Genomic DNA, 24,624 nt, shown 5'->3' with positions numbered 1-24,624 from the left:
CTTTCCTGCTGACCTGCGATCCCTTAGATCCCTTAGCCTCATGTCAGCATTTTAGCATTTGGTATATCTGTGTACATCCTATGACATTTGGTGCTTTATTGTATTGTTTTATGCAGCCTTTTGTGAAAGGAAGTATGGTTTTTTTTCAGTGTATGGTAACCTCAATGTTCTTTAAGTAATACAGTAATATCCTAATTTCTGGCCTAAGGGCTCAACGTGAATGACAGTGCCATGCTCAGACCCCAAGGAATAGACTACTGCATTTGTAGAAGAGCTGCATGTAATGGGCAACCCAGCCTTTGAGCTCAGAAGTATGGAAAAATCATTCACTGCCATTACGCAGACCAGTAGATATATAGGTAGCTGCTTTACACAGGGTGGAAAGAAATACGGAGAAACAAGGTGAAATCTCTGAAAAGCACTTAGATATATTGTAAGACATTAGTTTGAATTATGGATGTTTCCAGGATTGGGTCAATTAACTCAGAATTAACTCAAATTTTCCTTTTTCCGTTCACATCTGTCTGTTGAATTGATGTCATTAAATTCTTCTCAGCAAATTGCAATTGTAATGTCTGTCTCCAATTCACATGACATATCCCTTGAAATTCAGGTTCTTGAGTTGTCTGATAGTCATTAAAATGTGTGCAAATACCCTCGTAGGTTAGTTCCCTTCCCTGAGACCTATTGGTAAGAGTAGCATTAAGTTCCCTCTTTGTGTTTTATCCGCACATGCTGGGAAAGAGGCTCTGATGTGATTCATCTGTTTGCATGGTAATTAAATGGAAATTACACTGATGGAAGAGGGGCCACATGCCAATTGCTCTGCCTTGCACTAATTTGCACGCTGCCTCATTGACGCAATACAACCCTTTTCTGAATGGACAACTCATAAGAGAACCAGAATGGATCTTCACTGGCTTTTCTGCCAAAATTGTCATTAAAGATGCTAATGACATGAGGGGGAATATGTGCATAAGCCTGTCACAGAGCCCAGGCTGAGATTACCAGTCTGTGCTATAGCAACATTTTGGTTTCATGCATTAGTTTAAATATATATTCCATTTTTCCAGACTCCGTGTACTCTGGTTGTAATGAGTGTCAATGGTGGAAAACTTTTCTGTTCCTGCAGGAACTCTGATAAGCGTGGTGACAGCAGTGGGTTTAGTGAGGGAATCTCTCCTCTGAGATACCATCTCGGTTCCTAGTTGAAAAAGGTTCAAGACTACAGAGTTCAATGAGTAATGAACATGAAATACGCTGTTCCTCTGTCAGCTTTTAGGTGCAAGATTTTATGAGCAAGGCAGGATGGTTGATAAGGTTCTGTTGATTCTCTGTTATTTCTCAGGTGGTTTGATTTCCATTCCTGTTGGCATTTGGCAGCAGGATCTCTCCAGCTGTGCTGGAGTTATCGCGACAGACCAGTTGTTACCCTGACCAATAAGTTTCCACCTTCTGATGGATGCTTTTTTTTTCAGTGTGTTTATTTTAGGTGAGTTTTGGGTGTTCTGCGTGTTTTTATAAACATCTATTTCCAGCCCCGGTCAGGGCAGCAGCTGTAGAAAGAGATCTTGGTGGTGTTGAGATATGGAAATTGTATGACAGGCTTTCACCGTACCTGTTTGGCACCCAGGGGGATGAGGAAGACTGTAAATGCACATCTGACACCTATGAATGTTGCTGGCTGGGTTTCGGAGGCAGCAGAGCTCTGTCCTTCCATCCACACGTGTGTTCTGAATGGGAATTACTTCCTGCTCTGCTATTTAAATTTTGAATTTTGAGGTAAAATTTTGAATTTGCCATTTAAGCTTTTGTCAATTCGTTCAGATCACCTGAAATGAACTGAGAGAGACATTGGGTTTATACACTGCAGAAACCAAAAGTTGTGAGCCTCATTTGCTGTGAAAATCTTGCTAGCTGTCTCCGTCCAGGGTGCGCAACAGCAAAAAAAGGTTATTTGTTTGGTGCAACATGGCAAGTTGATGTTGACAAGCATGAACACAGGAAAAAAACTTCCAAGATGAAGTCCTTTAAACATTCCCTTTATAACCTACTTTATCTACTTTCCATAATGATTTTTCCAAGCTTTTTCTAGTCCGTATTGGGCTATGTACTTTGGGATAAGTACCTCTTGTGTCTTGGGGGTAACTAGTTCTACTACAGCAGCCATATTGCTCACTTACATTTGTTAAATCGATAGCAGCACTTATTTTATTACATTTTGCTAGATCATTATGTTTACACATTATTTTATTATCATAGTTACCACTGGGTTTGATTTGTAATCAAGTGCAAGATTACACTGTAATAGTAGCATAACCATGATAATAAAATAACATTGCACTTGATTACAAAGCAAAAACAAGTCTATCAAAAAACCCAGTGGTATAACTTAACTAAATATCATTTCTTTAGTTTCCTTTTCCACCTCATGAGACCACTGTAATTTCCTGGGTAATAGTATTCTTTCAGATATATCTGTACACCCACACTTCATTTATCCATATTAAATTAAACTTTTACTTCATGTTAGTGAACCTTACAATAGGTCTACAATTTCTGCAAAACTCAAAACCAAAGGAGAACAACTGTGCCCGGAATGTGGTAATATGTGAAGTTTCATTTTGCCTCTGATGCTGCCCATCTGGAACACTTTCCACACGTGGAAGCATTGTTATGGGAAATGGGATCCCTTTGTCCTGCATTGCTGTTTTCAACACAGACCTTCCCAAACTGATACCCACCTCATTCATCAGAGAGGGACATAAAGTCGGGCAGTATGGATGTTGCTGCCTGTTTGTTTTCTTTTGCGCTGAGGGATGTCCCCCGAACTCCAGGTTGTGAGGATGAAGGTGTATGTGTTGGCATAGTCTGAGGTGTTTCTGAATCTTTGGACCTGTACAGAAAGCTCTGCTGAGTTGACCTTTACACATCTTCATGCAGCAGTTTGACAATAGTCTGGCATTTTGTAGGCTGTAAACGCTGCGGTGTGCAAGTACCATGATCTAAGATTAAATCTTACTCCAGTTCAAGTCCTACAGCAGACTCTGTTAGTAGTGAGCGGCTTTAATTAGTAACGAGTTGTGTACAAAATGCCTACAACAACACAGATCTTTAACATCGTACTCTGTGGTGCACGCGCTGGGCTGTCACACTGAGTGAGCACGGTGACGTGGAGGAAAGGGCTGGTTTACATCGCACTGCGTTAGGCTGGGTCGGGGGTGTATCAGCTGTTTTGGGCAGGCATAGGGTAGCCAGGGGTACAGAAGCCCCATGTTTCTTGAGAGGAACAGTGCTGTATTGACCCCGTGCAGCCTTCTCAGACCCCTGCTTTCCCAGGGTTGCTTTGGATGCTTGGATGTTGGTGACAGGGTGACTTGCCCTGTTCATAGCAACAGGGCTTGGGCTGAGCCAGTCGTCTTTGAGTATCATACCCAGATGGTTGGTTGCTTCCCAGCTAGGCTGAATGAATCAAATCTTATGAGAGAGGCCGGGAGCTGAGTCTCTCCCTGTAGCACTGGCTGCTCAAGACAGAATTAGCCTGCAGGCCTCTGTAAGTGAGAAAGGAAGAAATACTGCACCACGCCAAGGTGAATTCCACAAGCCTTCTTTCCCTCCGATGCTTAATGCAGAGGCACATCCCCATAGTGTGATTCTGGCCATGCTTCCCCACAGAGAGGTTCGATTAAACACAAGCCTTTAAAGTTACACTTTCTTGCAGTGACAGAAGTGGAGCAGATCACGCCAGGGGTTCTCCACTGGCACGTCCATGTCCTGTGGGTGCCTGGGCAAGCCTCCTGTGCCGCTGATGGAGAAATGGGCTTTCCAGCAGGCACCGTGCTCTCCAGCTTATCTGCCAGTGGAGCTTCAGACCTAGTCCTGCTGTGGGAAATTACTTTCCACGACTGTGAAATGAACCTCCAGGCTTCCTGTGGGTTGGCAAAATGGAGAAATACCGAAGTATCATGGGATAACGGGGGGAAGACATGGGGAAAGACAACCAGGCAGTTCAGGTTCCCTTCCTGACATGAAGGGCAGGAGACTCCAGACTTTGGAACACTGTACTGGGAGATAGATGTTATTTTTCCAGTATTGTGCAAGGTTTGAGAAGAGCTCAAGCTAAAAGTCTCATTTGGCTGCCCTTGTTTGCTTCATCTCATTTCTACGTCCTATTCCTTGGTTAAAAGAAAGTTGGCAAATTCCCCCACTGTCTAAGTCCGGATCGTCCCACCACAAGAATCCTGGTGGATAACTGTGCGTTTCCGGGTTTTTTTTTAGCAGGTTATTCCTATAGAGCACAGAGTTGATGGGCAATACCTGCATTTCCTAGGTTGCTATTAGGATTCTTTCATTATTTGAACCTGGCTTACACACTGGATGAATTTTGTCGCACTCCTGGTTCAGCGAAGAACAGGGGTTCTTCATTTCCTTGCCTTTTCATCAGGGCAGGCTGCACGTTCAAGGATAACCTACGAGTTGGCACGTGGTGGCCATTAAACTCCTAGAAGACAGTGGGGCTCGCTCACACGTGCACAGATTTCCTTGGGATTACTGAGTATGTAACAGTGTTCATTAGTTCTTTCATTCCTTAGGAAAGCCACTGAAGGTGCTGTTCCGTCACCTTGCAGACTCCCGCAGTGGAAGTTTCCAGGGTGACAAATTCCAGCCACACTTCTCCTGTCATGAAAGGTGCGTCTGTTCTTGGTCAGAAGAAGCCCGCACATGGTGGCTGAAATGCTTTGCAAGCGGGAGTTTGCATCTGAGGTATTCCGTGACATGAGGACAGTAGGTGGCACTCAAGGATATGGAGCAGAATTTCTAGGCTTAGCAACCATCAAATCCTTGCTTTTTGCAGTGGCTTCTGTGGAGCACTCTCACACTGGCATTTCTACCTGTGCAATCACAAAGAATCAGAGATTCCTGTTGGAAGCTAAACAGGGAATGCATTTTGCAAGTGCTCTGCCCTGAGAAATATCAGAAATGGAAATAATCATCTGTGAGAATGACCAAAACATGGCTTATTTCCCTCGCTCGCAGTGATTTCTTGTCATTATCAGTCTCACAGACTGCTTGTGCTGGCTTTTAACCTCATCAGAATAGCAAACTGTGACTCAACATTGACATGAAGTTCAGCCAGACAGTTAACCCACTGTCCCTAATAGCTCTCCTGCTGTTGAGGAAAGTACACTGAGAAGGAAAGCTGACTCACTGAACTACTTTGATATCCCTAAATTCATCACAGCAGTTGAGCATGGGCTGCATTTCCATCAGCATTAGACCAGTGCAAGTGTAGTGCTGTGCTGAACAAGGGCTGAACTGCTGTTTGTATGCTGGTCACATCCTGCAGCCGGTGGAGGCAAAATCACTGCTGCTTTTCAAACTGCAGATCTTGCTTTGGCCTCACATTGTGCTTTGTATCCTGAGCTGGAATTCTTTACTTGCCCAACATGAGGAGGGGGGAAATACTGACGGCTGTGCGAGGTATAGCAGAGGAACAAAGCTCCCGGAAACATCTGTATCTGCACACTCAAAGTTAATGCTAGTGATTTGCAGGAGTTGGTTGGAGTATGTCAATTCTTGTTAAACTGGGCATCTTCCTGGAACATTCAGTAGACGCATTGGCTAGTTAGCGATGGCAGACCTGTGCTCTGTGGATATGGAACCCTTTACATCAAAATGAAGGAAATCCTTGTTACGACTGTCTGAAATGGGAATTTTTATCAGGATTTGGAAGCCAGTTTGTTCAACTGCATTACCAGGAAGGAGCCTGAGCAGAGAAAGAGGTTTAGATGGAGCTGAGGAACAATTCCTTCCCCAACGTGTGCTCAGGCATCCTGAAGAGATGCTGCATTTGGGATGGCAACAACATTCTCTATGTTTTCTTCTTAGCAAACATCCCAATGCATTGGGTTTTTTTAAGCAGGGTTGTTTTAAGCAGAGGATGTGTAAGAGCTGGCTCCTTGCATTTATAATATTACTTAAATGATATTCAAGCAATCTTCCCTTCGATCAGATAATTACATCCATTCTGGCTTTAAATTTGCTTCTTTCTTACGAGTTCTGTCAAGGCTGCAAGTCATTGCCATGCTGGATAGAAAGCAAAAGCTAAGACAGTTATTTAAAAGTCTCAAACCAGCAGAATACATGCAATTGTTTAATTTGCAATAGAATAGTCCCATCAGTTAATCACTGTAAGTTGTGAGGCAAGAACCGCAGAGCTTTCGGAGGCACGTTCAGCTCTGCTGGGGTTTTCCTCGATGGGGGGGGTCTGAAGGAGACCACTGCTGCTCCCTGCCCCAGGGCATCACTGGTACCATGCTGACAGCTCCAGAGGAAAACCAAAGCTCAGGAGTGGTGGCATGGCTGTGGTGGGTGGCACAGACTCCATAAATCCTTTGCGTGGTGTTTTACTGTGGCAAAAGAGCATCTTCTAGGCACAGCGGTTCAAGAGCAGGGTCCTGGTAATGGTCTCACCAACACTGCATGTGGGCAGTGGCACCCTCCTTTTCTTACTTGGAGGTCTTTTCCACCTTCTTAGCCATCCTATCACCCGAGAGCCCATCCTCTGCTGTGCATCTGTTGGGACTTTGGACTTACAGCTTTCAAGAATACAGTCCTTCCCCTAAAAGGTATCTTCATTCATAGTGTGTGGATTATGTCCCTGTGCTTGGCTCTGCCGGAATATGTGCTGTTTGTAAGGGATCAGATAGCTTTAGGATAACCTATTTTCCCTCTAGAAAAGCGCAGGCTAGAAACTTAAAGGTAAAGCCAATTTCTCATGTAATCCAGCACCCAGGAGTTCAATATGTTAGAAAAACATTGAATTCCACTCTGCTGGTGAGAAAATCAGAAGCACTGGCAGTGCTGCCCTTGAGAGCACCCGTTCCTCATGCCAGGGAGCTTAGCTGCATGGGTGTCATCCCTTCTGTGGACATGCTGGTGAGCACTGAGGACTGCAGGGGTCAAGCAAGACATTCTGTGCTGCTTGGGCATGATGGAGGTTTTCAGCACTCTTGGTTGTGTGACTCTCGGGATGTCTTGGAGCCTTTTCCCTATGTAAATCTGAAAGAAAGAAATCAGCAAAACAAAAAAGATAACATAGCTTTACACGTCCTGATGTGGTGTTTCAGGCTAAGAAATGCTTTACTTCCTAGGTAAGAGAGAGAACCATTTAAATTCTTCCATTCCCTTGGGAATAATGCAATGCTGTAATGTTAAAACTATGTAACTGCTTTCTATTTTTGTCAAGCCTGTGGCAGCTATGAAACTTTAAACTGAACACTGGAAAAGTGTGGTTAGTATAAAAAGCTTCAGGTGAATACATTAATGATTCAATGGGGTTAAAAAGGCTTTTAGCAGTGGCCAAGGATAGGCTTTTTTCCACAGCCCATAACAATGGCTTTGCCTGGAACACGTGAATAAATCATACAATCACCTGGGTTGGAAAAGCCCTTTAAGCTCATCCAGTCCAACCGTTCCCAGCCCTGCCAAGGCCACCACTAACCCCTGGCACTGAGGCCTCGGCTACACGGGCTGTGAGCACCTGCAGGGGCCTGGGCAGCCTGTTCCAATGCCTGAGCAGCACCCCATGGGCAAGGAATTGTTCCTCAGCTCCATCTAAACCTGCCCTGGGGCAGCTTAAGGCTGTTTCCTCTTGTGCCATCCCTTGTTCCTTGGGAGCAGAGACCAGCCCCCTCCTGGCTCCATCCTCCTGTCAGGCAGTTGCAGAGAGCGATAAGGTCCCTGCGAGCCTTCTCTTCCCCAGACTAAACCCCCCAGGTCCCTCAGCCCTTCCCCATCACACTTGTGCTCCAGGCCCTGCACCAAAAGCTGCTTCAATGCGACAGAAAGTGATGGCTTTTGGGTACATCTTCTGGCTTGCTGTTTCCCATCATGTCCAAGCTGCTCTGGATTACAGCAGGGATACCTGAGTGAACGCCCCTCTTCTCATTCTGAAAGGCCATATCCTCATTTCCCAGTGGATTAGGTGAGGAGGTAGTCCAGGATATTTGTCACTGACCTTTCTGAGAGCCAGAGCACCAGTCAGTGTACGGCCTGGAACAGATCCATGGCAGCTAGAGGACGATGAAGATGTGCTTCAAACACGCGCTGTGTTGCCATGTTAACCACTAAGAAATTGTACTTTGTACTGAGATTAAGACTCATTCAAATTCATGATTTCCCACCATTTTTAGTTATAGTAGTTCAAGATCTGCTGGTAGTTAAAGCAAAATGTAACTATGGCAAATAGCTGAAAGCCAAAAGGAGAAACATTACATGTGTTTTTGATTTTGGCCAGGCCAATGAACAGCATTAAAAGAGGCTGTATTTGAACAGATATGCCTCTTTTGTTCTTATTCTGCACCTTTTAGCTCTTTGGTTTTTTCCTGTATAAATGCATTTGTGTATAGATTACATGGCATATGTATATTAGGTGTATGTGTGTGTGTATATATATAAATGTCAGTGTGAGTCTAGAAGACAAAATATACCCATATTGTTCATGTGTGATTTTGAAGAGTGGTTTTTACCCTTTTATCCATCCTGACAGATATAAAGCCCTGGATAAACACAGGAGCTCTGAAGCCTTCTCCAAATTCCTGTTCATGGTTAGAAAAAACCGTGTTGGCTGCAACTTGCTGCGAGTTTGTCTTGAAACGTTTCTGATGAATTTTACACAACTCTTCACTTTCTTGTGGTGTGAGCAGATGTTTTGTGACTATTATTCCCCATTTGTCCTGAGCGTTACAATGCATATTCCTGGGGCAGACTGTGCTATGGAAGTAGTAAATATGTACAGGCAATAGTTGTTTTTTAACATGTAACTCTAGTGAGCCAGTCCACTTGTAGCGTGGGGAGTGTGTGTGTGTGTACACACAGCTCCTGTCTACTCCTGTTTAGCACAAAAAGCTGGGTAAAGCTCATGAGCTCCTGATGGAGGCTGCAGGGAGAAGGAAGGGGTTTGTATCAGCCTCCTGCAGTCCCACGCGTCTTGTCCTCAGAGGTTCTAATACTTCTATTTCACTTTGTGTCTCAGTTCAGCCATTCTCCTGCAATGTGGAGTAATTCAGTGTTAGCATAATTAATATTGCTTCCATTTGCTGTGGTTTGGTTTAGACAGTCAGCTCCTGCTTCAGGGGCTGGTAATGCTGACTCTCATGCTGTGAGCAGCACAATGACCGCAATCACGGTGTTACACAGCACTTTTCACCCCTATGCATAGAACCTCTGACAAAAGTGATTCTGTTTCCTTCTCACCATCTTTCTTGCTGTAAAGCACCAGAAATTGACGGGAACTCTCATCTGACACCAAATCAGCTGCACGCAGAGAAGCTGCGCAGCTTTGCCAAAATGCTTGTGAGTTTGTGTTTTCTGGCAGTGGTTTGTGCCCATCTCAGTGGCAGGCGGGAACTGGGGTTTGCTTTTTCCTCCCAGCGCGGGAGACAAAATCCCGCCTCTGGACGTTGACTCCTGGTTAAATGTGAGTGTTTGACTCATGTTTCCCATGAAGAAGGACAGTGCCTCAGGTTCCATGAGATGCTATTCAGTGTTGGAGGCTGAAGCAATATACACAGGCATTAGTTTCCTTCCAGGATTTCATACATGGTGTTTTTATCCTGATCAGAGCCAGAGGCTAACACTGATCTATCTTTGCAAAAGTTTTCTATATGTTTTCTCTATGAATTTGTCCAGTGTAAACCTGTAGCATCCACAAAATATCTGAAGGCAAAAATACCTACAGTTTTATTACATGCTGGTGAAAGAAATATCACCTTTTGTTCTGACCTGGTGCATTCATGTGATGCCCTTCAGCACTGTCCTATCTGGTCTACCAGCCAGTGCATTAAACAGATGACTGATTTGAAGGGCACAGATTAATTCAAGGTATAAAAATCAGTTTCTTACAGAGAGTTTGGGCTTTGCTTACCTCTGTGTTCAGTGCTGTTTCACTCTTCCTGGAAGCAAATTTGAACTGAGATTCATGCTTTTCATTGGAAATGCAATTACTAAACCATAGAAGTGCTGGGGTCCAAGACTCCATTTCATTCGGTCATCTGCCCTTCTAGCTGTATGGTGATTGCTATTCTTTGTGTATGAAATGAGAGAAAATAGAAGACATTAGAGAACTGTTACCTTCTGCCAATAAAGTACTTCTGAGGATAAGACAGTTTTCAAGGTATAACATCCTTAACGGGTTTAATCCTTGTTTGCACCTTGGCACAGTCCCAGGGCACATTTCCTATGTCTTGTACATTTGTTCAAAACAGAATTAGAATAAGCTATTTTTCTGTTATACAGATTTCTGCCTTTGGAGCCTGTGTAGGTGTTATTCAAATACACACATCATGCTTACTTAAAAGGAATTGCATTTGGAAATAGGCTATATACTATGCCCTTCCTATCAAGGTATAGTAATGAGTTACAAGCTGCCATTCCAAAGCTTTCCAGTGTCACATTTTATTACTGCAAAACATTTTAGGAAACTTCTTGACAAAATAAAATGCCTCCTTGTGGAACTGCCTTTTCAGGTCTGAGCATAACGGAGTGCCTTGGGGCAGTAAAGAGTAAAAGGATTAGCCATTAGGAGGGCTCTTGTACCACCTTTATCTTCGAAAGCATCCTGACAATTTGCCCAGGCAGTAATTCTGGGCAGCATTCCTTGGATCTCCTGGTGGCTGTGGTTCCTGCAGTGCAAGGGCTGGTAGCAGGGAACACCTACTAACCTCATATCATGGGTATGAATGCTTACCATCGCTTTTGCTTCTGCTGGTTCTTTGGTGGTGATGCTATTGCCTGGTTCACATCAACAGCAGAAGTTGTTCCAGGGGGAATCAGTCATGGGAAGTGGTGGGGGAGCTCGAAGGAAGAAGTGAGAGGTTATTCATCATTCAGTAGTGCTCAAAAGGTGGTTGCTGTAGAAACCTCTCCCAGGTCTAGCAAATGCCAGGAATCAGACTGAACCCGCTGCAGTGCCATAGATCAGATTGAGGATGCTCCACACACAGGGAGCCTGGAGGCCCTTTCTGTAGACACTGGAGATTTCCTGGCCTTCTGCCTGGTGTAGGGAGCAGCCACCACCATCACCTGTGCAGAGGCTGCTGCATAGTCACCATCACCCACTTCATTCATCACAACATGCTCCTGGTACGTTTCTCCAGGTCTTGTACTCCAAACTCCTGTCAGCCTGTGTCAGAAAGCAACTCCGAGGGAGAAGTAGGGAGGGATAAAGTGTGACCGAATGTGTTTTGGCTTGGGCTGGCAGCAAAAGCCTGGGGCTGTACAGGGAGTTAGGCCCCGCTTGAAAGAGGTCAGACTTATTCTTCCCCGGAGGCATCATTAAAGACCCAGCAGTTCAGAGGTGTGCTTACTTGGAGCTCTGAGCTCATTTGCAGGCTGATGCCAACGAAGCCCTAAGCTATTGCAAAGTGTGAATGAGAGCAGGATGTGCAGAATTTGATCATAGCTTCATAAAGGGTCTGAGTCATCATTTAACAAAGCTCAATTCATTTGCACAGCAGAGGTGCCCTTTAAAGTAAAGATGCTCCAGACACAAAGTGCTTTACTTAGTTCCCTTTGATAAGGACCTCTTACTTGCTACACTGGATTTCAGTCCACTTATCGTCCATCTAGTAGGAGTGGTGCAAACTTGCTGGAATAAGTGGTTCATCTCCCCAGAGCTGAGGTCTTGTTGAGTGGGGTTTGTGAGTTACTTAGCACATCCCCTGCGGGTTTCCCACTCTGAAATGAGCTGGTGTGTCTGTCTCGTTCTGCCATGCTCCTTGTGTAGGATTCCTGGGCTGCGTTTGGACAGTTTGTACTGATTTGCTCTGGGTCGGTTCATCTCGGGGGGCTGCATGTAAAGTGTCCTGGGTCTCTCTTGGCTGGGTAATCTGTTTCAAAACATGCTTTCTGAGACTAACATTTCTCCCTTTCCATTCGCGAGCAGTAGGATGGAGCTGCCTTGTGCTTAATATGGCTGATTCTGCAGAGTGGTGTTTCTGATCCTTGGGGTGAACTTCAAGATTGCTTTAGATTTCCATGTTTGGAATGAAGACACAAGAATATTTCATTATTCAACTATTATGAAACCTCTCATGTTTTCAGCTGCTATAGATGCTGTTGATTTGTTTTGATAAGTGTGTTAGAGCTTGGCAGGACATGTTATTGATCTCACACAGCCCACTCTGAGCATTAACATGGGAGTATCATTCACAAATCAGTTTTCTCTGTGCTTTAATTTAAGTACCCATGCCACTGGAGGATTTTTCTGGGTCACTTTTATTCTCCAGCTGTACTTCAGCACTGAGTAATAAATGCAGGCACCCAAATTAGCTGCATGCCAGCTGCTGTGAGAGGTAGCTATCTAGTCTGTTCAGTTTGCTGGCACACTTGTTTCCGTAGGAATAATACTCAGCTCTGTCTACGTTCAAAGCAGTTTTGAGATTTCAGCCACTCAATCCCAGCTGCTCTCTAAGGAGGCAGCAATTCCTATGTTATTAAGGCACACTGCCTAGGGGGGATATTTAAGGTAAAGTATTGTCATTTAGCTAGTTGTTAGAAAAACCTGTCTGCTGCCTTTCTCCTCAGCAGACAGAAACTGAGGAGTAGGTATCAGGAAAGGCTTAGAAAAGATCTGGGTGAAGCTAATGCCACAGAGCACTGTGCGATCCATTGAAAGGATGTGATGAGGGAATTATAATGTAATATTTGATTTTGTCCAGGTATGGCTGAAAGGTAAAAAGAGGAACAGAGTTAGAACAGTCACCTGGAGGCACTGCCAAATTAATGTTTGTTTGCCTTTAGCTACTGGTCATGGAAAACAAATGTGTGGGAAATGGGTATGGGGTTATGGAGTGTCCGGAGCCAGGGACTGCCTGGAGAGAGGCCCTGAGAGAGGTTTCCTTGTCCACTCCTCATGCACGTGCCCCTTGCTGGTATTGTAGGGTTAAAATACCCCACAGGTTTCTCAGAAATGATGGCCTGGCTTCCCAAATTATTTCCTTTCCTTTTTTTCCTTTCATTTCTTTTCTCTCTATGTTTCAGATTATGCTTGGCCTTTGCCTAAACAGTTGTGCCCTATATGGATTTCCCTAGATGTGCTCTTTTCAACTGCATCTATTATGCATCTCTGTGCCATCTCTCTTGATCGGTATGTAGCAATACGCAATCCCATTGAGCACAGCCGCTTCAATTCCCGCACCAAGGCTATTATGAAAATTGCTGCAGTTTGGACCATATCCATAGGTAAGCAATGCGGCTCACGATCTTCACCGTGTCTTAATGAATCATAGTGTTCCTCCAATTTTCATTTAGGGTTTTTAAGAGGAGACTCAAATTAATTTACCTGGCCTGCATGCCTGGATATAATAGATGATTACTGGGAAACACAAGTCTTCCATTGCAGTTGGTCAGTGACCAAAAGAAGTAGTGATTTTTCAGAACCCCCCAACTTTTGATGCTGAAGCATTGCTGCTGTGTACACAGCACTATGCCGATAAGACAGACAAATGGTACTATAAAACTGCTAAGTAACCAAAGCAGAAACTAGCATTAGCAAAGCCTTTGGAAGGAAAACCCAGCCGGTACAAATGACATGTCTACACTGCAGCTGCTGCAGAGAAACTCGCTCAAATTGTGGTAGTGGTTTAAGTGAAGTGGCGCAGAATGAAGGCAGGCTAACAGAGAGGGATTTACTGCTCTTGTGCAGGCTTTAGAGCTTGTGCCATACTCTGCCACAGCAGGATTGCTGCTAGTACTGAGCTGGCAAGCTTGAAGTCATAGTAAATGAGGAGTAGACATAAAAGAAGGCACTTTTGTATCACTTTGATAAAAAGCAATAAATAAAACAGCAGTAAAATAAGGGAAGAAAGGCAAAATGATAGTAAGATGGCTTTATAATGTCAGGAATTATGTGAAGGAAAGCATTTTTGGGAGGAATTCTTTCAATGCGCTTTATAAAAGAGACATTTAAGGCAGGGTCAGAAGTGTCTGACCACTTCCCTCGGCCATATTGCCTGTTTTGCTTGAATAAAATGCAGTCTCACAAAGATTTCACAGAATCCCAGAATCTCAGCCTGGTTTGGGTTGAAGGGACCTTAAAGCTCCTCCAGCTCCAACCCTGCCAAGGGCAGGGACACCTTCCACTAGAGCAGGTTGCTCCAAGCCCCTGTGTCCAACGTGGCCTTGAACACTGCCAGGGATGGGGCAGCCACAGCTTCTCTGGGCACCCTGTGCCAGCGCCTCAGCACCCTCACAGGGAAGAGCTTCTGCCTCAGAGCTCATCTCAGTCTCCCCTTTGGCAGGTTCAAGCCATTGCCCTTGTCCTGTCCCTCCATCCCTTGTCCAAAGCCCCTCTCCAGGTTTCCTGGAGCCCCTTTAGGCACTGGAGCTGCTCTAAGGTGTCCCCTTGAGGAGCCTTCTCTTCTCCAGCTGCCCCAGCCCAGCTCTCTCAGCCTGTCTCCAGAGCAGAGCTGCTCCAGCCCTCGCAGCAGCTCCGGGGCCTCCTCTGGGCTCGCTCCAGCAGCTCCACGTCCCTCTTGTGCTGTTCCCTCAGAGCTGGATGCAGTTTTCCAGGGGGACCCAATGAAGTCCCACACAATTTTCCAGAGGGTGGAATAGGTTAAGTGAATTCATCCTTCCTTCAGTATTAAATATTACAAAAGATTTGTACATTTCTGTGCATGATCAGATATCAAATCCAAAGCACTGAAGTGCAGGCTGGTCAGTTTGCATTTCCCACTTCAGTTGGAATGATGAAACTTTTCAATGCACCCTATGTAAAGAATTCTGAATTCAGTTCCTGAACCAGAATTTAAAAAAGGAAGTAAAAAGCATGTAATTTATCTTAATTCAGTAGCTTTTGCATTCTCTTTTCCTGGAATGTTAATGCTGACAGCAAAATATATAATAGAGGTTCTTTGCTCATTGAGCTATAAATTTGGCAGGTTGCACAAGCCTAAACCTATGATTAGGTTTTTAAGCAGAGGAACATAACAGAGTCCTCCCGTCTGTTGACAATTGCTTTATGAATGGGTCTTTCCAAAGTCCTCTTTGTTCCAGATTCAAGTCCCTCACTGCCAGTTGTGCTGTGCTTAACAAATGTGACCTGAGCAAGATTTTTCTGTGTTCAGTTAAAGAAGAAGTGAGAGCTGTGAAGTGCTGGGCTTGTGACAGTGAGTTTGGTGGTGGATAGCACTGTACCGAGGCTGGAAATAGAAGTAGACAACACAATTGAAAATGGAAACGAATTGTAGATATGAGCTCACTGGCAGAATCTTGGTGTTGTTTCAAGACTTCAGACTTTGCACAGCTTCAAGTGCAGAGATGTTCATGAGTGGGATGTGAAGTCACCTCTTCACATCTCACCGGACTCCCTGCATCCCTCTCTGAGGAAGGTGGCTTTGGGGCACCCTGGCCCACAGAGGAGCTCCCGGTGCAGCTCTCAGTAGGAGTGATGAGGATCTAGTCAAACTAAATGCACACTGTGTGGTACAGGAGAAAGTGTTAACTGGGTGATAGCAATGTAAAAGAAATACCACTTTGGAAATGTGAATGAAAGAACATCAGTGATGTGGAAGGGTGCACTCACACTGCTGCTGATGTGAAAATAAGTGAACCACTTGCATCCTGAACCTCCTGTGGCCTGCACTGCAGCCTGCTGGCAAAAAAGGGCTTTTCCTCTTCTTCCCAGAAAGCCCAAGGTTTGGTAATTTACTAGAGAGCACCGAAATTACACATGCTGCCAATTTCCCGGCTTACAGCTTTACCTCCCTAGTAACAATGTCAGATCCATTTACCTGATAAGTGGCTGAGATAAGGCCATCCTTTAAATTCTGGTGATTGTCTCAGTGCCAGAAGCAGACCCTACATGTCCTTTTTTGTTTGAGAACAGAACAAGTAACGAAACAAAGGAATTGCTCTGTTGCATTCCAGTAATCCGATGATCCGTGCTGTGTTAAAGTTGGAATTTTTTCTTTTCATTCTTTCCCTGACTCTCTGATGACATTATAATTTTGATTTAAGGTAGGTACTCAACTTTCAAAAGGAATTTTACATCCCCATTGAACTTTCATACTACACTGTCTTATTGAGGAGATCTATTTATAGACGTCTGAAAGACAAGTGTCACAGGGATCAGTAAATGCTCATCACAGATCGAGTGATCTTATGTCTAACAGTGGTTTGCTGCTGTTCCTCTCTCACATAGGCTGAGCAGCCCCATGCCTGCAAGCTGTCCTAATGATGTCCTTATAGAGCCTTCAGGTATCAGTTAAGCCTTCCCCTATCTCACTCAGGATAATCCTGGTGAGAAATGATACTCAGTTTGAGGAACGTGCATGGAGTAACAGCGCTGATATTAAAATGTAGTCTTCATACAGGCTAAGAGCAGGTTGTGCATGCAGGAAAAGGGGGGCTGGAGTTAACATAGCCTCCCTCGAGGTGTGGTTTTAGTCATGTGCCCTGAGAGGGGCACTTTCCCCAGAGGGTGCTCAGGCATTGGAACAGGCTGCCCAGGGCAGGGCTGGAGTCACCGTCCCTGCAAGTGCTCACAGCCCGTGTAGCCAAGGCCTCAGTGCCAGGGGTTAGTGGTGGCCTTGGCAGGGCTGGGAATGGTTGGACTGGATGAGCTTAAAGGTCTTTTCCAACCTGGTTGATTCCGTGATGCCATGATGGATCTCCCTAGCACATCAGCAGGAGTTGTCAGGGTGAGGAAGATCACAGCAGTTGATAACAAGCTGAGCTTGTAGCAAGGGAGCCACCTTGGGATTTCAGGCATGGGTACCTGGATCAGTTTGGGTTTGTCATCAGGCACCAGTGAAGGGTTTTGTCTGGGACAGCAGCAGATGGTGATAAACTGTGAAGCGTTTTCACAGAAGATGAATGGACCATCCCCTCTGTTCCCAGGGGCAAGGGAGATGCAGGTATCTCCTGTCTGAGGTCACTGGTACTGAGCATCATGAGCGCAGGCAGCACTGATTTCCTGGGGAAGCCCAGCCCTGGCAGCAGGTACGCTGTGAGCAGCAGCCCCATCCCCTTTGTTCAAATGCACTGCTGGAAACACATGGCTGAGCAAACCAGGAGAAGTAATTTAGCCAAATGCAAGGGCAGGTGGGAAAATCAGTTATTTCTTCTGTTACTGGCATTTGCTGATTTCCCATCTGGGCTCGGGCTGCTCAGTGCTCTCGGAAGGTTTAAGTAAAGGTCAGCAACTCGTGCAGGCACAGTCAGTAATTACATTTATCTGTTTGCAGTTGTGCTCATGGTGGGGCAGGGAGATCCTTCAAAGTTCAGCTCCCTTTTATGTCTGACTTTAAACCAATACAAGGCTGGCACTGTTGTTTTATTAGAACAGTTAGATAAAAATAGACCTAATCCAGCCCTGAAGGTGCATTGTTGTTTTATTAGCACATGAAATGCACTGCAATTAGTCTGCTGGCATACAGGGAATAAATGGAATTTTGGGGGTTTGAACACTTCAAATGCCCAAGTTCTTCTATGTGCCCCTGAAGAGCTGTGTTTCTTTCACCGTGCAAGTCAGGAGGCCACTGTCTGTTGGGGTTTACTTCTTGCTGTTTGTTAGTTACCATCAGAGAAATGTGCAGGCACTTTGTGAGACACTTCCACTGACAAACCAGGCAGATTTGGGTTAGTTTTCTTTCCCTTTTCCGAGAGGATTAGGAGAGTCAGTTCCTATTTTCTATCAGACCTTATGCTAATGCTACAGCAGCTGCTAATGTTCAGGCGAATGTCTCTGAAAGTTGCAGCCCACATCTATTTTGTATAATAAATCTGAGGTTACAGATCTGGGTTTAAACACGGTGGTTAGCGTGGACAGCGGTGTTCTGTGGCAGCCATAGGATTCTTTGGCACACAGCTCTTTCTGCTTTTTATTCGCTTTAAACTGTGTGTAATGCCAGGAGGATTGAAGTGAGGTCCAAAGCCCACCTCCATCAGCAGAGACTTTGCCATGGACCACAGCAGGCTTTGAATCCAGTGCTGAGACTAGGAGAGGTGGTCCCGGCATTCCCAAGCTCATGTACCTGCAGCAAAATACGACCCCTCTTGTGTTCAGTCCTGAGAATCCCACACATGGAAAGACAGAATAAATCCATATGCAGCTCTCTGCTTTGTGGTGAGGTGGTTGTCACTGGGGGAAATAAAATAACCTCTTTTATAAGAATGTTGTGAGAAAGAACAGAAATTACTTCCTTTCTTTGTGGAAATAGCCATGAAAGGCTCCATCTTTCCAGTAATTCCTATCAGTCTGTGGGCTTTCACAGAAGAAAACAAGAGATTAAACACAAAAACATTACTGTTTTTCATTCAATCTAAACTCTGTGTATGACAATTTGGACTTTTTAGCCAGTTTTTCTCTGGAGCAAACAAGTAAATGTTTTAGAAAGCTGTATTTGCAGTCATTTGGGGGTTTTTTATTAATTGAGAGTCTGTGAAGAGCATCTGTTACTCTGTGTCCACAGCATCATCTTGGCCCCATTCGGTGAACCATTCTGCTGGCTTAAGAACATCTTTAAAGCTGACAAGAAGCAGATAGGACAACAGCTGTAATTGGATTTGTAATCTGGAAGGGTATCTCTCTCTGACTTGCTTCCTGCTGCTCTGTCCTCTGCTCCCCTTCCCTGCTAAGGAAGGGGAGAAGAGAAAAATTCACATTCATCTTCTCCCTTGTAAACTGCTGTGGTGAAAAGGGATGTTCTGCCCAAGCTGCTGCCTGGCAGAAGGGTGCGCAGAGCTCCCAGTGTTGAGTCTAGCAGGGACCTGGTTCATGTCCTCTGGCTAGTGGTGGCTGGTTGTCTCTTCTTCCTGGGGTAAATCCAGTTCCTCTGGGCACTGCTCAAACATCAAGATGATCAGGTTTGTTCTGAAGAGCAGAGTGTGACATGCAGGAAGTTTGCAAAACTTTTGCCTTGCAAGTTTTTGGAACAAACCCACCTCTCTTTGGGAATTCGCTGCCACCTTGGCTTGAAAGGGTTATTTGACACAACTGGAAGATGCCCCTGAGGCTGAACACCTCAGCTCACTACCTTAGTTCTGTTGTGAACAGTGGCAACCGCAGCGTTAGTACAGTGGGTTGCTTGGCTCAAGTGGAGTCAAATGCCTTCTCCATACTCATTCAAGGAGCTGAACTCAAGTAAGGCACCCATTCATGTTTACCTGTGTTCAAGCACCATGGTAAACACAGCAGGTACTGATCAAGGCAACCCTATTGAAATCACAGCCAGGGTGTGAGCTGTGTCTGCAAGCAGGTATTTGTGCACAGAGGATTGTGGCAGTAGCAATTTTGCAGTAATCCTCCATGAAGTCCCTCTGGGGTGTCTGAGACATTCCACACTTCACTTCTCACTGCTGGGGTGGTGTAGAGTTAGTCCCTGTTGCCCAAGTTGTGTAACAGACTTAGTTCCCTTCAGGGCTGGATTGTGGAGTGGGTGAGTGATAACTCTCAAAGAATAAGTTGCAAAGGAGAAGTGTGGGGCAGAAGAAAGCATTTGAGATGAGGGTGATGCTCCCTGCTGAGCAGTGCTATAGGTGAGCTGGCAGCTGACTGTGTGTTGGCAGCTCCTCCAAGGGCATCTTTCTTCCTACTGCTGTTGATGATGGGATTTTCCTGGGCTGGAGGAAGGAGCAAAGACCTGGTGCTCTCTCTCTTCTGTGCTTTCTTCGTTTGAAATCCCACTTTATTACGAAAGAGGTGAAGGTCACTTTTCCATTACAGCAGCTACCTGCCATCAATGCTGACATATGTCATGCTCATGCAGAGTAGTAGGCTGTTAGCAGTGCTCTTGGTTTGTGTAGTCATCATATCCCAGAACTAGGTTATTCTTCCCAAATGTACTTTATCTGTGGGACCATGAAGATATCCTGAAACCTCATCTCTTTTCCTGTGGCTAAAGCAGTAATACTAAATTCAATAATGACTACTTCATGAATGAACCTGTATTCATTTTGGAGTTTTATTTCAAAGGATATATGTTATAGAGGGCTCTAAAGCATAAAATTATCCATGGAAATATAATCCCAGTGTAATGCCATCGATCTAATTCAGATTTCTTTACAAGAAGACTGCTCTGTCCACCTCCCACCAATTCCCGAATGCCTGTGGTTTGGTGGAGTCAAGGCAATACAAAGGTGTCTTTAACGATGAAGAGTCAATGGCTTGATGGGATGAAGGTTATTACAGTCACAGGGGTTTGGCACAGACAAGGTAATAGGGGTAAGGTATCAGAAAGGAGGCAACTGCCTTGCTAAGGTTAAGCTGATAAGCATTAGCAGTTAGAGGGAAGGAAGACCAAATCCTGGAACTATCACTTGAGCTAAGAAACACATCCTGTGACCACAGAAGGCATTTATAATCATTATTTTTCAGAAGACATTCCTTCACTAGATTACTGGCAGATTGTAATGTTATGGTAATGACAAATTGCTGATGTATTTCCTCAGAATCCTGGAAAACAGCTGGGATGGAAAAACGCCCTGGTTAATCTCTTTAACATGTTATTCTTTCTATTTAGAAATGCAGAGTCCCACAGGATTAGTTCTAGACCTGTGCTGTTCACAGCAACCCCCTAGAAAAAGCAATCCAGACACCACAGTGGCCTCAGCGTTGGTTAGTTTTTGGGTGAAGAATCTAAGGAAGGACATGGCCAGCCCCACGCATATGCCTATGGAGTGAATGCTCATAGACAACTGGGTGGTGAGAGAACAGGAAGGGCAGAAGAAAAGACCTTCTGCTGCTCTGACTGCTGGGATGTGCAGGTCTCTTTGCTTCTTTACAAGGACAGAGAGGAATTTGAAAAGAAACGGAGAAAGATAATCAAAGGCACAAAATGAGTTTGGCATGAGGAGAGGGAGTAAATAGAACAGCATTGCTCAGTTCCAAACGAGGTGTCAGACAGTAGGGGTGATAAAGGTCTATAAAGTCACTGAGAAGGTAGAAGAGGAGGCCAGAGAGTGATTATTCACCGTTTCTCACAGTAGAGGCACTGAGGAGAGTAAAAGGAAATTATCAGACAGCAAATTTGAGATGAACAAGAAATACTTTATTCACATGACAAGCAGGTTGTGGGACTGAATCCAGAGAAGACAGGTCTCTCAAAGGTTATTTTACAAACGGGGTGTGGATGCACCTTCTTGCTGTGGAATTGTCTAAACTAATGCTGGCGGCTGCCCCATTTTGTACTATGGCCCTAAACTTCTGGTACCTACCAAAGACATAAGACAAGGCTAGATAAACCCATGATAGTGTCACTAGACCTGCCCCACCATGTCTTTTCCAGGTTCTCATGTACATGTAGGTTGTGGTATTCCAAAATAAGTTGTTGCCTTTGTTGGATTTGGCTGTGTCTAGACAGATTTGTTTGGAAGGTTTTGGGTCTGTCCTTGTCTGGGACTGAGCTCCATGGATCAAAAGACAAAGTTTGGATCTCAATACACATGAAAAATATTCAAGTGAGATCCAGTACTCTGGCACGAGTCCTGTATTTCTTCTTCTTTCTGTCCCCACAGTAAATTGATGATGACTTTCAGAACGCAGAACACAGCAAGTATACAGATACGTATTCCTTAGAGGAAATGAGTGTTGGAGGGCAGTAAGTAAATGCATCTGAATTAGAGCTATTCAAAATGCTTTCATTCCTTCATTCCTTCACTCTGTGAGGGACAAGTCACTGGCTAGCTGTGGGTGCAAGCAACTATGTGCAGTCCTGGACAGTCATGCTCCGGGCTTGCCATGCTCTTTACTCTGCCCACGTGCCAAATAGCACGGATATGTAGCCAGAGACCCTCCATGCAGGACTCCTGCTTCTGCCTCGGAAAGGCGCGATGTCCTGAAATCCTGGACAAACAAGCTGTGCTGGGTGATGCTGGAGAGGAAGAGGGATCCAAAATGTTCTTAATCTCACTTGTCTGCCATTAAGTCCATGACTGCAAGAAGTGCTGTGCCACTGGGATATAAGGGAAACTGCCTTGGCAAGTGCAGTGATTCCCAAGGCTTATTAGTCTGTTTAGTGCTTAGGAGCAGCTGGAAGCTGTGCTCTAGTTGTTATTATAATTGAGTCATTTAAGGTTTCCTTCCTTTTCAGCCAGAGGGTTTATCACTGGGGTTCTGATTTCAGACCATCACATCACTCTGATCACTGTTTCAGTTACACCTTTTCTACTCTCACCTTGCCCACTCCAGTTCTTAGCCCTGTATTCAAGATAGAGGGGTGGGAATCAGGCAGATGTGTGTTGCAGCCTTTTCATTTGACTATGTAATTGCCTCTCTAAGAATTCAAATGAGGCTGTGTCTGTGGTGCTTCTGTTTCACACTGCTCGAGGATGAAATGCCTAGGCAGGCAGAGCTTGCAGGGACCAGTCTGCTTGCACCTAGATGATCAGTGCATAAAGATCCAGGAATCCAGGAGCTTTTCTTCCATGTGTCCATGATGCCCTGGCAAAAGTGGCCATTTTTCTATCAGGTTTATTTTAATTTCTTTAAGAAACTTGCTTCTAAATCTTAACAGCTGGGATTCTTTTGCATTTTGTTATTTTTTTCTCTTTAAAATTTGGTGCTATCCACCCTATGTCAATGATTTCAAAACCTCCCCAATCTGGCAGGCATGGAGTGGCCAGCTGGAACAGAGCAGGGTAATGACTGCCTTTTCTACACCCACAAACTGCAATTAATGCTGGAAAAGAACTTGATAAAGGAGTGATGCTGCATTAGCTGTGCCAGCTGTGGAGCACAGCAAAGCTGCGGTTGATCCCAGTGGAGGCTGTTCATGTCCTGGAGCTGCACTCCCAGGGGTGTTGGTACCCGAGGTGTTTTCCCTTCCATGTGGGAGTAGTAGCTTCTCTTTTGAACAGATTTAGGCAGTGGACTAAATGCATGCAGGACCTGCATCGTTTCTGCTGCCTCTTTGGGACCCTGTCCATCCAGGTAACAATCTCTTGTTTTGGTCTCGTTCTTCCAGGGATATCTATGCCTATTCCAGTCATTGGTTTGCAGGATGACTCCAGAGTGTTTGTAAATGGGACCTGTGTCCTTAATGATGAGAACTTCGTCCTCATTGGATCCTTCATGGCGTTCTTCATCCCTCTCATCATTATGGTGATCACGTATTGCCTGACTGTCCAGGTGCTGCAGAGACAGGCAACGGTGTTCATGTGTGGAGAGGTGCCCAAGCAGAGGAGGAGCAGCGTAAACTGCCTCAAGAAGGAAAACAACACAGAGAACATTTCAATGCTTCACAATCACGAGGGGGCATCTCACTTGAACTCTCCTGTAAGTAAGGAGGCAGTGCTCTTTCGGAAAGGAACTATGCAGTCCATCAACAATGAGCGAAGAGCCTCCAAGGTCCTGGGCATCGTCTTCTTTTTGTTCCTTATCATGTGGTGCCCATTTTTCATCACTAATGTCATGTCTGTCCTTTGCAAGGAAGCCTGCGATAGAGACCTCTTGAGTGAACTCCTTGATGTGTTTGTTTGGGTGGGGTATGTTTGCTCTGGGGTCAATCCCCTCGTGTACACACTCTTCAACAAAACGTACCGCAGGGCTTTTTCCAATTACATCCGCTGCCTATACAAGACCAGTAAAAAATCAGCCCTGCGGCAGAATCAGTGTCTGAACGTGGCTTCAACAGCTTTATATGGGAAAGATCTGACTTTAACTAGTTACCGAAATGGCAATGAACTCAATAGCATGGTACTAGATGAAGCTGAGGAGGGCCTTGAAATGCAACCAGGGACTTCAGAGCTCTCCATAAACAGCTGTAATGTTATAAGTGAAAGAGTGAGCTGTGTGTAAAGGTGGCTTACACAGCCTTTTGCTGCGGGTTATCCGTAGCCAAAAGATATTGTATAAAAATGTAAGTGTTGGTCAAAGGACCATGTAAATACTGCATTCTGAACAAAGCTTTTCTTTTTTTTTTTTAAGAAAAAGAAGGAGTTGTCTTTCCAGTCCAGTACTTAAAATCATATATATTAGTATATATGCAGTGAAGTTTAAGGTTCTATATTTACTGTTAATACTAGATCAGAACTATTAGTTACTTTGCATATGTCATGGACAAAATGTTTGAATTCTTCTTCCAGTGCATGAACAAAAATGCTGAATATTTATCTCAGGTGGCATTTGCTGGAGCCCAGAATGGCACGTTAATAGTTATATATCAAATACATGCTATTAGACTTGGTCAGTATAACTTTCTTTTTCAAGTTGACAGTAAATATATACTTTAAATCCTCACCCCTATTTGTGCCGTGTAAAGACTGTGCAGAAGCCTGGCAGAGAGGCGTCATGGAAGCGTAGGGGCTGTGCAGGCACCTGGCCAGACTTGTCCTGTTACGGGTAGTGGCTTGCTGCCGTACTGGGGCAGTCTTGCCCTGCAAGGGACCTCTGTTGAATTGTGACACCCCCTCCAATCCTGCTGTTTTCTTTCTGTTCCCCAGGAGGCTCCGGCTCCCCTAAGGAAGGTGGGGAATGAAGTTCTGGTGTGGGTTTGCAATCCTGACTGGGATCACTTGCACACTTGGAGAAGCAGCATGAGAAACAGAGCGAACCCCAGCCATATGCTTTATGCATTTCATAGATGGAGGGCCTTAGATTTATAAAAAGCCCTCCTTTGG

The 24,624-nt window shown here is 44.8% G+C and overlaps 1 protein-coding gene across 2 annotated transcripts in view; it reads left to right on the top strand.

The window, feature by feature from the left end:
* Positions 1–23,997, top strand: part of HTR2C (5-hydroxytryptamine (serotonin) receptor 2C, G protein-coupled) — a 37,749-nt gene extending 13,752 nt beyond the window's left edge. The window contains exons 2-3 of one of the 2 annotated variants that reach the window (XM_010015122.1): positions 13,045–13,245; positions 22,971–23,981. In XM_010015122.1, the coding sequence (XP_010013424.1) occupies positions 13,045–13,245; positions 22,971–23,803 (1,034 nt within the window). In that variant the 3' untranslated portion in view covers positions 23,804–23,981. Of the gene's footprint in view, positions 1–13,044; positions 13,246–22,970 lie in introns of both variants that reach the window. The other variant, XM_010015123.1, reaches the window with a different exon arrangement.
* The last annotated feature ends 627 nt before the right edge of the window (positions 23,998–24,624 follow it).

The sequence above is a fragment of the Nestor notabilis genome, unplaced genomic scaffold, assembly GCF_000696875.1.
Source record: "Nestor notabilis isolate BGI_N333 unplaced genomic scaffold, ASM69687v1 scaffold2915, whole genome shotgun sequence".
NCBI classification, from domain to species: domain Eukaryota; kingdom Metazoa; phylum Chordata; class Aves; order Psittaciformes; family Psittacidae; genus Nestor; species Nestor notabilis.
Note: the sequence above shows the minus strand (reverse complement) of the source record. Positions and strands in the feature narration are given on the sequence as shown.